The 17,620-nt window shown below is 38.1% G+C and overlaps 1 protein-coding gene across 1 annotated transcript in view; it reads left to right on the plus strand.

The window, feature by feature from the left end:
* Positions 1-17,620, plus strand: part of col13a1 (collagen, type XIII, alpha 1) — a 137,718-nt gene that overhangs the window by 51,767 nt on the left and 68,331 nt on the right. Inside the window, exons 14-16 of the mRNA XM_069885600.1 lie at positions 365-466; positions 3,278-3,340; positions 7,598-7,660. Coding sequence (XP_069741701.1) covers positions 365-466; positions 3,278-3,340; positions 7,598-7,660 — 228 coding nt within the window. The remainder of the gene's footprint in view (positions 1-364; positions 467-3,277; positions 3,341-7,597; positions 7,661-17,620) is intronic.

A 17,620-nucleotide genomic window follows, 5' to 3' on the forward strand; every position in this document is an offset into this window, starting at 1 on the left:
TTTTCCATCCTCTCTCCTCCATTCACCCCTTTCCCCTCCAAACCAAACACTCTACCTCTTGACCTTTGGCTTTGCACTGACCTGTGACTCTGGCTAATGCCTGTTCAGTTTACACCACCTCGACTGAAAATACTACCACCCGCTGACCAGTTCATCAGACGCCTCTATCTTAAGGTAAATGCCTTTTCTGTGGCCAGGCACCACTTTGCTCTTTCTTCACTCTTTTCTAATAACCCATTCTTTGGTCATGCAGTATGCTTATTGGCTGCTCTGCATAATATTAATTACTTACTCTTTGAATCGACAAAGCAAACTGAGTGTTAGCTGTCTTCATGGATTTTAATGGTATTCGATTCAATCTTAGGGTGAACATGGACAAGCCAACTGCTCCCCTGGACCACCTGGACCTCCAGGGCCGAGAGGACCTCCAGGAGATTCTGGAAAGCCTGGGGCCAATGGTTTCCCAGTAAGTTGTTGCCTGGACCTTTTACTGTATGCTTCGTACCTCTGAATGAGTTGATGTTTGGCAGGCAGGTGCATAACTAAGGAATTAAAAATGAATCTACACTTTCTGATTTCAGATTTATTGTCAGGGTATATACATGACATCACATACAACCCTGAGATCTTTTTTTCATGTGGGTGAGGCAGAATTACCAATTATTGGTAGTGCAAAGAAATCTGTACACAGCGTATACATGTAAACAGACAAAGAACTGTAAAAAGACAACACAGAGAAAATAAAGTGCATAAGTAAGAGTCCTTAAATGAGTCTCTCATTGAGTTTGTTGTTGAGGAGTCTGATGGTGGAGGGGTAGCAGCTGTTCCTGAACCTGGTGGTGCAAGACTTGTGGCACCTACAGTTTTTTTCTGATGGGAGCAGAGAGAGCAGAGCATGTTGGAAGACTACACAAAAGAATCTGGAAAAACAACCAACTGAAAAACCTCACAAAGATTAGCGTATACAGAGGCATTGTCATACCCACACTCCTGTTCGGCTCCGAATCATGGGTCCTTTACCGGCATCACCTACGGCTCCTAGAACGCTTCCACCAGCGTTGTCTCTGCTCCATCCTCAACATTCATTGGAGCGACTTCATCTCCAACATCGAAGTACTCGAGATGGCAGAGGCCGACAGCATCGAATCCACGCTGCTGAAGATCAAACTGCGATGGGTAGGTCATGTCTCCAAAATGGAGGACCATCGCCTTCCCAAGATCGTGTTATATGGCGAGCTCTCCACTGACCACTGAGACAGAGGTGTACCAAAGAAGACGTACAAGGACTGCCTAAAGAAATCTCTTGGTGCCTACCACATTGACCACCGCCAGTGGGCTGATATTGCCTCAAACCGTGCATCTTGGCGCCTCACAGTTCGGCGGGCAGCAACCTCCTTTGAAGAAGACCGCAGAGCCCACCTCACTGACAAAAGACAAAGGAGCAAAAACCCAACATCCAACCCCAACCAACCAATTTTCCCTTGCAACCGCTGCAACCGTGTCTGCCTGTCCCGCATCGGACTTGTCAGCCACAATCGAGCCTGCAGCTGACGTGGACATTACCCCTCCATAAATGTTCATCCGCGAAGCCAAGCCAAAGAAGAAAAAGAGTCCCTAAATCCAGGATGATATGAGGCTTTGCAAACAATTTAAATGTTTAAAATTGAAATGTGACATACAACACAATAACAGGCTCTTTCAGCCCATGATGCCCAATTACACCCAATCGACCTACAATCCCTGTAGGCTTTAAATGGTAGGAGAAAACCAGAGCAACTGGAGGAAACCCATGCAGACACGGGGAAAATGAACATAATCCTTACAGACAGCGTCAGATTTGAACCCAGGTTGCTAATGCTGTAACAGCATTATACTAACCACTACACTCACCATCCCATCCCAATGTTTGGATTATTTCAAAGAATACAAATTACAGAGGAGATACAATAGATCATAGTTAATAACAGAAGTTAATTACCTGAGTTATAATTTTATATTATCCATATTTCACAGAGAATATGCAGGCAACAAAATTCAGAATATGGGGGTGAACTTTCAGCTCTAAGATAGTTCCGATGCAACAGAGTGAAATTTGATGGCATTGGTAGTTTGTTATTAAGTCTTTGCTGGGTCTGTACTCCTGGAGATACACTGATAGATGGAAGTTTCCTTGAAATTCTTCACTGCATTCTTTTTGATGATTCAATTGTTCCAATAAACCAGGGCAGTGTGGCTTCAGAAGTGTGATAGCACTTGTTCATCAGCCAAGTTTTAGGATCTAGAAATGGAAATCGTTGGCTGGTTTTTTTTTTAATGAATCATCAGACTTTATCCATCACTGACCACAGCTGGTTTAAATTGTATTGACATGTTGGATTAGTTGGTGCTTTACACCAGAAGTAGTTGTTCAGACTGACAGTTATGTTGGAAAAAATGATTGGCTCCCTTCATCCAACATCCAAGAACAAATATTTGGATTACTATTGAGCTATATGGCAAGATATTATTGGGAAATTTACATTACTAGCTTTGAAATATAAAATCATTCCAAAAGATGGCCTTGTACTTGGCCTTTCACTGATTTTAGATTTACTAAGCCCATTTGTTTCAATTAATTAATTCACCTACACTTAGGGTGGTATGTGAGTGGGAAGGGAAGGTTGAGAATCACTGCTCGAGACCTAATTGTTACTGAAATATATTGCTTGAGGAAGATTGCCATTGGCCCATTTCCTTTGGAGGTATGAAACCATGCACATGACAGGTACGATTAAAACAATGGTTTTCAAACTTTTTCTTTCTACCCACATACCACTTTAAGCAATCCCTTACTAATCACAGAGCACCTTTAGCATAGGGAATACTTAAAGTGGTATGAAAAAGGTTGAGAATCTCTGCTGTAGATGTTCTCAATGGTTGGGAGGGTTTTACCTGGGCTGTGTCCACTATCTTTTACATGGTAACAGGTAGAATGTACAAATTCCGCACAGACGGCATAGAGCTCATGATTGAATCCAGGGTCACTGAAGTTCCACTAGCTGTGTCACTGTGCTACTTTGGGGTATTTTACTATAATAAAGACATTATACAAAAACAAATACAATTTGTCATACAAGAATGAGAAATCAGGAAACTGACAATGAGGGAGCAGGATGATATCATGAAGTGCAAACATGGGAAACCTGGAATAGTGAAACCCTTTGTCTACACAACAGTAGTTCTTGCCTGGCTCTTCACTTTCTAGCAATCACATGAAACAAACATTCTATATTTCTAGGGGAAACCTGGAGAATCTGGAAAACCTGGAGATCCTGGACAATCTGGAAGAGATGGAGTTAAGGTTGGTTGAAAAGAAAATGTTTATTTTTCTTGGTATATTTTTAAATCTGTTTTTCTGCCATCTTGATTCTTCCACAATTGCAACATACAATAGTCTGATGAAGCCCCACCCCACTGGATGTTTTGAGTAAATTAATTTTGTGCCTCTTTCAATACAATTAGGCAAAATAGCACATACAAAGGTTGTTGTGCAAAGGACTGACTTAATCATGGTTGATTGTGCGTTTTGTAGCTCACAAATTGATTTGGAGAACACAATAGAGTAGTGCCTAGCCAAAATGACTCATAAATCTGTTAAGACAGAATTGAATCCATTTCACAGCAGGAGTAGCTTTATTAGGCCTTGCCAGAATATCTTCCTAATTAAAAAAAAATATTTACAGCATGGTAGAATCCAATTAAACCGCACAATTACACTCAAATTAACCTCCAACCCTGTAAGTTTTGGAGGGTGGGAGGAAACCAGAACAACCGGGGAAAACCCACACAGGCACTGAGAGAATGTACAAACTTCTTACAGAGAGCGCTGTATTTGAACCCCATATGCTGGAATAGCATCTGTATCAGTGTCAATGACCTCACCAATACCTTTAATTTGTAAGATCTGGGTGGATTGGTAAATTTAAGAAGTACTTTCAGAATTTCCTCTGTCTTGTGATTTTACTTTAAAAACAGAATTAGATAACTGCCCATTGGAGCTTAGCCATCTGCATGAGAGTTTTACCATTATTCCTGAAGTTAAATTTGCTTTTACTCAGAGGTTTTTTCTTTAGTTGAGTTCAGTAGTATAATTAAAAGAAAGGCAAAGGTTCGGTTCTCAGGTGCTGCTGTTAAGGTGGAGATGCAGTTGTGGTGAATGTACTGGATCCATTGAACTTAAAATGTTGGATCTGTTTCTGCCACATGTAGTTCACACTGATTTGGTAAAACATTACCAGGAAGTGGATTCAAAAGGACATAAACAGAAACTAAAAATTGTTTTACTTTCTCTTGCTAATACATAGGATGTATTAGGCAGCAAATCCAAAAGTTGTGAATTGTTATTGTGGATTTAGAAAATGTCCTTTCTTCTTTGGTAAAGGAAATTGATTACTTCCTCAGGGAGAAGGTGGGGTGGTGAAGCACATAGGCTGTTGCAAACACAAGCGGAAGAGAAAGATTAAAGGAAACTTTCAGAGAAGAGCAGTATCAGTAATATGCGGAATGCACAAAAGCGTTGGAGAAACTCAGCAGGTCGTGCAGCATCTGTAGGAGGTCCTTGACAAAGGACTTAGGCACAAAATGTTGGTTACTCTTTATATCCTACTGAGTTTCTACAGCACCTTTGTGTATACCATACAATCACAGCATCTGCAGACTTTCCTGTTTAACAGCATTAATGTGTGGGAAGTCATAAAGGCCCACCAATTACCATCATATCACATTGGTATTGAAATATCTACAAAGTAATGCAGCCTAATGCTTTTAATGATAAAGGAAACGTGAAATCACAGGATGGCTGTAAGGACACTGACCACTGTCACAAAAGATGCCCAATTTGACTTCCTCAGTTCCCAAGTCAAGTAGGGCCTTCTTTTCCATTGGGTGTGCACCTTTCTCAAAATATCCAAAAAACCCGTACAGACAGTGAGCTACTATTGAAGCTTAATGTGCAAATAGCAAATGCAGTTTGTGTGTGAGATCTCAAAAGAGTAATGAACTGAATGACTAGATTACTTTTTTGGATGTTAAGTGTAACATAAATTTCCAATTGATTGGAAAAATGAAAATTATAAGATTCCTTTATTGACATGTTCATCAATACTCAGAGTTTGCTTGCCTTGCTCACCAAAAGACACCTCTACTCTGACACCCCCACCAATAAGAAAAAGAGAGTGTCTTCAGACACACCAGTAACCGTGGGTAAGTCTGCTGTACTCCTGTTATTTCTACAGCCACTCAGCCTCCTGTTTGTTCCAGCAGAGCACCCAAGGTCTTCATTCTGAACCTTCAATGTGATTAGAAAGTTATCAACAACTGAGGACTTTCAGGAGCCCTTCTCTCCATCAGCATCTTCATGAATCTCTGTCCCAACTCTTGGTTGTCACAAGCTTGGTCTCCAGCAGCCTGCACTCTGATGTGTGTCCTTCAGCCGCCAGGCGACTTGCTGATCTGCTGCTGTGGTCACCTTCCCTGGAGGGTCCTCTCCCAGGCTCACTTCGCAAGAGAAGTATAGTGGCAATGATAAGTTATGAATTGGAGACAGATCCTGAATTGGCACACCTTCTGCAAATGAATCATTCTCCCTAGTGTTTACATTTGCATTGTGAAAAAAAAACAATGCTTCAGAGAGAGAGACAGAGAGCAGACTATCTAAGGAATGGAGTCATTCCCCTCAGTCTGCCTGAATACCATCATGTATATAAAATAGCATATTTAGATAACCCTATTTAAGTACAATGATTGTTAAGTTCAGACATACTCTGGGCTTTGAAAATTAATGGATAATAAATATCTGGAGAAATTTGAAGGGAAATTGGAAAGAATAAAATGTGATTGGTGTCATGTTAGTATAAAAGGTTGAGGGCCAAAATTTTGAGGGCCAAAAAGTCAATTTCTATGTCATTATAATTTAAAATTGGAGATCTAAATAGAACAATGAATAAATTGCATAATTTGTATTAATCAAAGAGGGCATAAGGCAAGTAGTTTATGTGGAAAGTATTTAGTGCAGATTTTAGCATTATGAGGTAAATGGTATATAGTTTTAATAGAGTTTTAATAATCTACCTAAAGATACATTTTGGGAAGTGTATAAATTTTCAGGAATATTCTTTGATTTCAAAGTTCCTTATAGTTCGCTTGGGAAGTATCAACAGAATGATCCAAGGACATTCCTTGAAAGAACACCATTCCTAAAATATAAAATATTTTTCCATTCCCTTTGGTGAATCGAGGTGCAAGGCTGTCCATGGTTTACCCATTAATTCAGTACCTTTCATGTAGTAAACCATCCCAGCAGAGTTACAAGAGTAAATCAAAGTTTGACTTAAAACCATAGAGAAGATCCTGGTCAAAGAGCTAGATTTTTAGGAGGCACATTAAAGTGGAGTAACCTAGAGCTGCCATTCTTAACCATATTTTGACTCTAGCCCCTTTCGGACTCTGCTCAAAGCTTATGGGGCCCCCTCCTTCCCTGTTAAGCAGTCAAGTTTTACTTTCTTCCATATTTCTCACCCACCGATTACATAATATGTTACATATTTATGTTACATGAGGTGAAAAGAAAACAAGACTTCTACTTAAATGTGCTGTGGTCTCCAAAGGGAAGTAGGAGCAGTAAGGACCCCAATGAGAATCACTGGCCCAGAGATTGTGAATTTTGGAATTGGTATAGACTCGCTATGGGCTTCTGCAGTCTGGCATATGGGAACCAAGTATCAGAACCGGGATTCAAGAGGTGCTGAGGGCAAGAAGGGCTCCCGAAGAGGCCTTGGGCGCTGAAGGATTCCTAATCATATCGCAGGTTTGGACCTGGAGTTCAGGTTGCCCATGGTTTGATCTGGAGTCTGTGCAGCTGCAGGGGCTTCAGGAGCACTGGAGGCAAATCCACGCACACTCCGTATCTCTGAAGGGACTCTCTTTTGGTTCTCTTTCTCCTATTGTTAGGGGCACTGAGTAAAGCTCACGGCAACTCTTTGTTTGACTTAGGCCAGACAAAAGTTGGAGTATGTCATGCATATTACATTTTTATGAATTATTACGTGACATAAAAAGAAGCTTAAACCTTGAATGCAAAGATGGTGACTGATAGAGAATTGCAATCATGAGAAATAGACTGTCATTTCAGATATTAAACCATTGAGAGGGAAATGCACATCAGATCTCAAGCCATGGAGATGTTTTTTTTTTCACTGGTGCACTCTTACAGAGAATCCCTCAGGATTTCAGTGTTCTAATCTCAAACAGACTACTGTAATAAACTGGCCAAGACTGGGATACACAGGGCAAATCAGATCAGGAAACGAAGCTACAAGAAATGTAAAGGATGTTGCCAGAAAGCTTAAAGAGAGTTGCTTTTACTGGAAAACATGATTTACATAATGAAGGAAACTTTTACTGAACTTCTGTTGCTCATTGTCACACGCTAATAAATGTTCTATAAATAGTGCCATTGCAACCTGAAGCCACGCTTTCAAATGAGGGAAAAAAAAGAGATGTTATTAATGCAAAGTGTTTCTTCTCAGTAATAAAATCAAATTAACTCCTTTTGTTTCAGGGAGAACAAGGAATGACAGGATTGCAGGGAAAACCAGGAATGCCCGGGCTCCCAGGAAGAAAGGTTAGATCAACTTGCTTATAATTGTGGGTGGTTGCTTTTACAGAATGCTCAGGGACTTGAGCAGTACAAGGGAAGATGGACTGCAGTTGGTACTTCATGGATCAATGCTGCCTGCAAACTACACAGTTTACTAAATGTGATTGGCATAATGAACACCAGGTAGTCCAGACAGATGTGGTCGCGACTAACATGTCTAGACCAATACTCTGCATGCTCTTCCTGAAAATCATTCTTGGCATTAATCCTACTTCAAAGGATTAACACGAACCTGCTGTCAGCACAGGCCTCAAAATTTGTAGCTACTTCCTTCGATGGCTGCTAAGAAACTAGATTCCATTCGTGTCTGTGTCAACTATCAGGATAACAAAGCAAGAGTTTCTATAGCAGGTCTGCAATTGAACAGTAAGACTCTGCAATGTTTTATTTGGATTCATTTTTTTTCCAAGCCCTTAAGCTGTAAATCCTGCATTAGGGACCAACTTAATTCCAAACAGAGTCAGAGACTCTGTGGACAATCTACTCTTGAGATCCTTCTCTAGACAGTTGTCTCACCTTAGTAGTAGAAAGGCCAGGATTTACAGCTCATCGCTGATTAGTGAAGTGGTGTGGAGTTGCTTTCTTGATCCATTGTTGTGAAAGTGAAAGAGTTTCAGTTTAATTGCCTATAGCTGATTGAAATTTGATTAACATAATCCACAACCTGACCTCTATGTCAGGCATGTAGCCACTGACAACATTCACCATACATCACATCTTATGGAGTATTTCAGGGAGCTTGGAGAACTTTGCCCAATAGATACTTCAACACCACACTCTTACACTCTTGCAAGTAACAAGAAACACCTAAACCCCACCCATATATGCTCTACATTGATGCCACTCTCCAGGTCACCACAATCCTTCTTTTGCTGCCAGTTCCATCCACCTCAACTTCCAGATCTTGTTCCCAGGTTCCTCTCTCGCAGTTTTTTAATCAACCTCCTCAGAATCCAACAATTGCTGGAACCTCTTGAGTTGTTGACTGCCTTTCTTGGACCCTATCTTTCCACTTTGACGTTGGCCAACCTCTGAGGTCCTAAAACTGTTGGATGGCCTCCTGCGATCCCAATGGTGCTAACAGGATTCCTGGGATCCTGACATTGCAATTTAACTTGAAAGCAGGACATCCCCACACATAGTGCCCAGTCGGTTGCTTCTACAGCTGTTCATAAGAACATAGGACCAGGAGTAGGCCATCCGGCCCCTCAAGCCTGCTCTGTCATTCAATGTGATTGTAGCTGATCTCGCACTTACCTGACATTCCCCAAATCCGTTAATTCCCCTACTATGTAAAAATCTATCCAAACTTATCTTAAATCTGAGGTCGCCTCCACTGCTTCAAAGGGCAGCAAATTCCATAGATTCACCACCCTCTGTGAAAAGCAGTTCCTCCTCACCTCTATCCTAAATCTACTACCCTCAATCTTAAGGTTATGTCCCCTAGTTTTGGTCTCCCCACCTACCTCTATCTTATCTATGCCTTTCATAATTTTTATGTTTCTAAAAAAATCTCCTCTTGTTCTACAGTCCCGGATAACTCAATCTCTCCTCATAGGCCAACCCCTTCATCCCTCGAATCAACCTGGTGAACCCCTTCTTTACTGCCTCCAAAGCCAGTACATCCTTCCTCAAGTAAGGAGACTAGAACTGCATGCAGTACTCCAGATGCAGCCTCACTAGTGCCTTTTACAGTTGCAGCATAACCTCATTGCTCTTAAATTCAGTGTCCAAAGGAAACAAAGCTGCAGGAGAAGACATGATTTTCATTTTAACTTTGTGAAAATAACAATTTTCAGATAAATAAGTTGATTGGGTCCTTGACATCTCATGACATTCTGGCTTTTCCAAGTGCCATGGGAATGATCAGAAGCCCACTTGGTCTCATTACTTTTACTAGTTAAAGATTTCAGAATTTGTACGACATCCATTTTCTTCACAAAAACACTGTCTGGGAATTTGGTTGATCATATCAGCTTGAACTATTCCCAGACTATGAGTAAACCACTTAAAATGTGTTGGTTTTTTCACATTAGTTATTATTATGTTTTATTGTAAACAGGACTGTGAAGCTAACCAACTGTAATACTGTAATTAGCATTGTTTTAACCTCACTGCTTTCATCAATTACCATTCTGACCCAAGCTATAACTCAGATTATTTCTGTTCCTCATTCTGAGCCAAACTGGATTCATTCTTCCTTGGAATTAGTGTGGATTTTGATGTTGTGGATAAGGCAAGTTAAGGATCTAGGTTTTTAACATTTAAACATTTGAAAGGTTGAAAAAAAGTAAGACTTGTGAGCTCCTCTGTAACTGAACCGTAACATCATTCATTGGCTTACCAGCTTCAGATAAGTTGTTGAGTTATTTGGCAGGGAGGGAGATGGGGTGTTTTGTCTGGATATCTTAAGCCAGGTTTAGAATCAATTGCTGAATACACAGATCTTACACAGCAAAATTGGAAATCAAATGCGATTTTAAACTATTTATTATGGTTGACAAAGCAAGCAAGTATGAGCATCCTTAAAACGTGGCAAATCTTTGCAGCTTGCTGAATGAAGAAATTAGTATTCTGAAATGTAAAACTAATGGATTCTTCAGTGTTCATTGAAGAATACTGTATTCTGTATACATTCTGCATATTGAAGAATATACAGAGAGTGGGTCAGAAAAATGACTAAAAGGGAGTTCAGAAATGGAGGAAGGAAAAAGAAAGATAGGTTTAAAAATGGGCAAAAGATTGGAAAGAAGGTGAGGAGAGGAGATTGAAAAAGGGAAAGGGAAGAGTGTCGGGGAGGGACGGTAAAATTGGGTAATCAAACTGTTGAGTTTCTATGCATCCTTTTGCTTCTTTAGCATTTAGAATGTGGGCTCAGCAGGAAGGCGAAAACCTCTGCAGAAACATATTGTGCTTTCTCGAAAAGAAACTGTGGTAGATTTATTAGAATTGGTATTGGTACACTTTCTGAGAGCAGTTCCTAATGACAATCCAAATCATTAATGACAACTAATCAGGTTACATTAAAATACACTATACAACGTATAAACTAAGCAAACCCAAATATGATAGAAATCATGAAGTCACACTTCAAGTCAGCGATTGCTTAATCAAGCCAATGGATAGTGGGTGCTGGTTGTCCACCTATGTTGAAACTATATTTAGAGCACAGTGGTAATTTGTCCTGTTGGCTTTTTGAACTGTACATATAGTGAGATGGGAAGAGGCTTGTATGGAACTTAAAACACTGCCAAATTCCAGTTTTGTCTGTGCAGTTGTGTCTGTGTTGTCATTTTGATGTAGCTTGAAACCAGGAGGCTGCAAGGCCAGTTAGTAAATGTAGAGAACATATAATAGCCAACCCCAATCAGATTCCAGTGTGCTACGATGAATTTGGTCTGCCTCTAGCATTTTGTTCTTATACCATCCATGCTGTCAATTCATAAGATTTCCTTCAAGATGACCTATCAATTGTGTAAAATAACCGACAGTGTTACCCGTGAATGTTTCCTTTCTTATCCACAGAATGATGGTTAGTTTCAAGCTTTATTTTGTCTTTTCATCATTACCCAACTTCAGGGCCAATTGTTCCCATGTCCTCCTCCTCAGGCCAGAGCCCCCACTCCATTGGAGGGCTTTCATGGAGTGAAACCCAGTGTCTATAGCTGCCCATTAACAAGGCCTCTTGGTTTGATCCACCCTGTTAAGTGAAAGGGTGGTCACTGAGGATCAGCCAAAGCTAGAAAAGATGAAAGCATTTGTTTTAAGTCCTACTGGAACTGTTTTTTAACAAGGCAAGTAAACAATCCTTCTAGGCTTGATGTATAGCCAGCCTTAAGAGTTGCAGAAAGCTTCAAAGTGACTCAACTGGCATGAAGTTTGCTGCAATATTTTAAGGACACAAAGGGAGCAATTATCTTCAATACCAGGAATTATTCCTACTCCTCACAACCGCCAACTATATAATCTCTACCCTCTTCGTTGGTGGAAGGTTTCCTGCCAGTATCTGCCACCAGAATTTAGAGGGTGGTTTAAGATGAAGCAGAATGTTGATCGGGTTGAATTGCAGTCAAGATACAGGTGAAAACCAATCTCCAGGATTCTTCAGGCTGTTGAGTGTTTGAAAGTATTTGTTTAATTAGAAACGTTTGACTTGTGTAGTTTATTGTGTAATATTACACCCATTAATGGACCTATGCAGTGTCATTGTATACTGAGTTGCTTCATATGACTGGACTGTTTAAATTCTCCTAAACAATTTATCTGTAAACTAGGGCTCAATGCACAGGGAAATACAACTAAGGTGCTATATATCTAATCTCCCAAGCAAAGGAAGGAATATTTATACAGATCTTGTCACAAACAATACATTTAAAAAAATGTTCAGCTGAAAGCTGCACCCTTCTCTTTTTTTTTTGCAAACTTTATTTAAAAGATAATAAAAACAGAACATACAATATAGAAATAGTCAGAGAAAATTTTTTCATTAACACCCATCCCACCCTCCCACCCCTACAACCAACTCCCTTAAGGGGAGCAAAAAAAAAAACCAGATTATATATATAAAAAAATATTGTAAATGTTAATGACATTTCAAAGTATATCTAAATGCATATATTTCAAATATGGAGACCACTTACTAACAGAAAATAATTATCATGTAAATTATACGTAATTTTTTCCATAGCAACACACATTTTCATTATGCCAACATGCTATATTAATCTCAGTATCATCTTTCCAAGTACTAGCAACACATTTACATGCTACTGATAACACCAAACGTACAAAAGCAATTTGAATTTTATCCAATCCCATTCCCCTTAATGAATACAAATTTCCCAACAAAAAAATGGTTGGATCTAACAGTAGTATGAAATTATATAATTTCTCCAAAACTGCTTTAGTTCCTTGCCACAATTCCATACAGCATGTAGAAAAGTTCCAATACATGAACCACATCTAAAACAAGAATCCCAATTACTAAACCCATATTTTTTTAAATTTTTCCAGGGTCAAATATAATTGATGTAAAAAATTATGATTAACCATTCCATTTCACACATTAGTCAATTTAATTACATTGTCCTGACACATATTCGCCCAATCATCTTCTGGAAAAATAAATAGTAAATCACTCTCCCATTTAAGTTTAGATTTCTCCCAATCTGGTTTATCCATACTATCTTGTAACAAATTATACATAATGGAAATATAACCCTTTTTTGGTATAGAGGAATTCAAAGATTCAAATCTCGACGAAGTAGGTAAAATCATCTCTCTACCATAATTACTTTTATCAAAGCCCTAAGTTGGTAATACACAAACAAAGAATTTACAGGTATATCAAATCTTTCTCTCAATTGATTAAAATAAAGAAATTGCCCCTCTACAAAACAATCTTGTACTGTCTTTATACCTTTAGAGTCCCAAATCTTTAAATGATTATTAAACATTGAGAAAGCAATAAGCTGATTGTTATACAATGGAGTTAAAATTGATAATTTATTTTTCGACCATAACACCCTATTTTTTAACCAAAACTTTAACAAATGCTTCAATATCAGCATATCATATTGCTGTAGCAAAATCAAATTCCAAAAATATATAAATTCATGTATTTCTACCCTAGAAATACATGCCATCTCCATTTTAGCCCAGCTAGGAGGCTGATCTAAATCCATCAATCTACTAATAAACTTCAACTGGGCCACTTCATAATAATTTTGAAAATGTGGTAGTTGTAGTCCGCCTAATATATACTTCCATGTAAGTCTATGCAATGCCATTTGAGCTAATTTACCTTTCCATAAAAACTCTTGCACTGCTTTATTCAAATTTTGAAAAAAGCCCTTAGAAAGCAAACAAGGTAGTGACTGAAATAAATATTGAATTCGAGGAAAAATATTCATTTTAATACAATTAACCTGACCAATCAAAGTTAATGGAAGATCTTTCACTTAATCAAATCTGCTTTAATCCATCTTAATATAGGTATATAATTTAATTGATATAATGATTGATAATTCATATCCATAAACACACCTAAATATTTAATTTTACTTGTCCACCTTAATTTTGTAATTGTTTTAAATTCAAAATAATATCCCACTCCAACTGGTAAAATTTCACTTTTATCCCAATCAACTTTATATCCCGATAATTCTCCAAATTTCAACAAACACTCTTGCAATTGTTTCAACGACCATTCCGGTTCTATCAAACATACCAACACATTGTCTGCAAATAAATTAATTTTATATTCTTCATTCTTAACCCTCATCCCTCTAATTTCTTAATTTTGCCTAAAGCAACCATAACCTGAGCTAATGGTTCAATAACCAACGCAAATAGGGCTGGTGACAATTGGCAGCCCTATCGAGTTGAACAGGTCAATTTAAATGGTAAAGAAATCTGTCCATTTGTCACCACCCTAGCAATTGGGTTCGTATATAAAGCCTTAACCCAACCAATTTAAAAAAGGGCTGAATTTAAATTTCTCTAACACTTTAAATAAAAAATCCCACTCAACCCTATCAAAAGTTTTTTCTGCATCTAATGCAACCACCATAGGAAGGTTAGGTTGTCTTCAATATCCGTTGACCAAAGCAATTAATCGAAGTATATTATCTGATGCACTTCTATTCTTAATAAAACCTGTTTGATCAATGTGTACCAATTTAGGCAAATATTTAGCAAGTCTATTAGCTAATACTTTCGCTATAATTTAATAATCTACATTTAATAAAGAAATAGGTCTATATGAAGACACTTTTCATGGATCTCTATCTTTTTTTGGAATGAAAGTTATTAAAGCACTTGAACATGATTCTGGTAACTTCTGATCTTCAGTCACTTGATTCAACACTTCTCCAAATTCATTAGAAAAATCATCATAAAAAAGTTTATAGAATTCTGGGGACTTTCCATTAGGCATTTCCTGAATAGCTTCCTTAATTTCAAAATCCATAAATAGAGATTCCAGTTCCTGAACATCATTTCCATCTAATACCGGTAACTTTAATTTAGATAAGTAAGAATCAATAGAACCATTATCCTGTTTCCCCTTAGAAGTATATAATTTTTGATAAAATGAATAAAACTGGTCATTAATTTCCTGAGGCTTATAAGTTATTATTGAATTCTTCATAACAGCATTAATAGTCTGAGATGCCTGTTCGGCTTTAAATTGCCAAGCAAGTACCTTGTGAGCTCTTTTCCCCAACTCATAATAACGTTGTTTAGATTGATTAATTAAGCGCTCAAACTGATAAGTTTGTAAAGTATTATAGCATAATTTTAACCTCGCTAATGCAACTTTTTTTATCTTCTTTTACACCTTTCTGAAAATCTTTCTCTAACTCAGCAATCTTATTTTCTAACTTTAAACTTTCTGCCATATATTGTTTCTTAACTTTCATAGAATAAGCTTTTAAAGGATTCAATATTACAAAATGGCTATCCACAGAATTAACATTTTCAGTCAAAAATAAAGAAATCTGCACTCTAACAAAAGTAACAAACTCTGGTTTATTCAATAACATTGCATTAAACTTCCATCTAAACCACAAACGTACTACCGAATTTTCACAGGAAATAAAGTAATAATAAATGATCTGATATAACTCTACTTTTATATTCAGCTCATAATACTCTACCTTGTAAATGTACTGATACCAAAAATAAATCAATTCTAGAAAACGAATCATGTCTCGAAGAATAAAAAGAGAAATCTTTCTCTGTAGGATTAACTTTTCTCCAGATATCCACCAAATTTAAATCTTTCATTAATGCATTAATTTGTATTCCCATCTTTGATTTCCTTATACTTTTTGGATTTCTGTCCAATAAAGGGTCGAGAACACAGTTAAAATCACCACGAACTAAAACATTTTCATTAGTTTGTGTTAACAATAAAAAAGCTTCTGAAATAAACTGCTCATCATCCTTATTAGGGGCATAAAGATTCAGCAAAGTCCAAGATTCAGCAAATATTTCACAGTTCACTGTTAATACTCTGCCAGCATACCCCTCTGAAGATTCCAATTCAAATGGTAAATTTTTATGAATGAAAATCGCTACTCCTCTTGCCTTAGAATTAAAAGAAGAAGAAAAAAACATGACCAACCCAATCTGTTTTCAATTTCAGATGTTCTTTCTCAGTCAAATATGTTTCTTGTAAAAAAGCAATACCAATTTTCTTTTTTTTTATATTAGCCAATATTCTCTTTCTCTTCATTGGATTATTTAACCCCTGCACATTAAAAGTTGAGTCATCTTTTTTAACTACTAATATATTTACACACTATAAAATAATGCTTCCCTCTATAATTCTTCCAAAAAAGAAAAACCCCCTCAAAAAAAATACAGAAAAAAACCACCCAAAGGCAGTAATACCCTAAAATTCTGGGTGTGGTGAACTCACTAGTGGCAGATGACTATTAAAGTTTTCAGTGTCATCCACCCCCCCCCCCCAGCCAGATACATATTTATTATTTAATCAAACAGAATCGAATATAATCCATATATTCAGCCCAATGATTCCAAGCCCAACGACTGTTCCGGATCTTCAACATCAAGAAGACTTTGTGTCAACTCTTCTTTCTTTCCATTCCCATGTCCATTTCCATTTACTCTCCTCTTAGGAGAAAACAGAGGAGAACACCCATTTCAGCAAAGAATTAGCAAAAACCAAAGCATCATGATCATTCTCAAAAAATTGAGATTGAAAATTTCCATAGAAAACCTTCAAAATTGCAGAATAACGAAAAGCAAACTTGTAGCCTTTTCGCCACAAAACATCTTTAGCCGTATTGAATTCTCGTCGTCTTCTAATAACCTCTTGACTCAAATCAGCATAAAAAAACCACTCTATTATGTTGAACCATTAATGGAGATCGATTCTGCTTTGTGCTCTGCACTGCCATACGTAAAATAATTTCTCGATCTTGATATTTTAAACAATGAATCAAGACTGCTCTCGGTGTTTGTCCTGGAATTGGACTTCTTCTCAGAACTCTATGTGCTCTATCCTATTCCAAACCTTCAGGGAAAAGCTCTTTACCCAGCACCTCTGGGATCCAATGCTTAAAAAATTTTATAGGGTCAGCACCTTCAATGTCTTCTGGGAGACCGACTATTTTCACGTTATTCCTTCGACTTTGATTTTCCAACGAATCAATCTTCTTCATTAAATCTCTTTAAATCCCCCAATCTACAAAAGAACCTTCCACTTTTTCCATTTTTTCTCTATTTTTTTCTCTATTTAATTCTGAGTTTGACACAGAGAAAGCTGTTTCAATTTTCTTAAAATTACCTTGCACAGCATCAACTGATTTTATACATTTATTAATATCACTTTTAACTACAGTCATTTCCTGTTTCACAGTTGACATTTCATCTCACAAAGTATTCATTTTTATTTTCATCTCCATAAATCCTTGATTCACTTGAGTTGATATTTGTTTTGACATATTATGCATTTGCTCCATTTGACAAGCAATCCCTTCCAAAACAGTAAACACTGAATCCAGTCCAGATTCCACTTCCACTTTTTGAGATCCAACTTCTTTCACTGCAAGCTCCTCCTCCTGGAAGAATTGCCCCGACCTCTTTGGGTCACCAGCGTTTGGGCGCCCCCACAGCCCCGACTTTCTCCAGCAGCTCTCGGACCCGCGATGCCCCATGCAGGCCAGTGAAAGCCGTCGGACATGCAGAAGCATCCTCCGATGCTACACTGCGCGCCACTGGGCCGCCCAGCGAGGTCACGGGTTCGTGGGTCCCCTTATTGGATTCACGTGAATGCGGGTCACCAATGTGCCAGCGCCATCTTGTGAATGCAAGATCGGCGCCGGAGTCAGACTTGAATGGGCTGGAGTCCTCTGAGGCTTGGAGACTCTCAGCGACAACTCCATGGATTCAGCT

Source organism: Narcine bancroftii, chromosome 6, assembly GCF_036971445.1.
Source record: "Narcine bancroftii isolate sNarBan1 chromosome 6, sNarBan1.hap1, whole genome shotgun sequence".
Classification (NCBI taxonomy): domain Eukaryota; kingdom Metazoa; phylum Chordata; class Chondrichthyes; order Torpediniformes; family Narcinidae; genus Narcine; species Narcine bancroftii.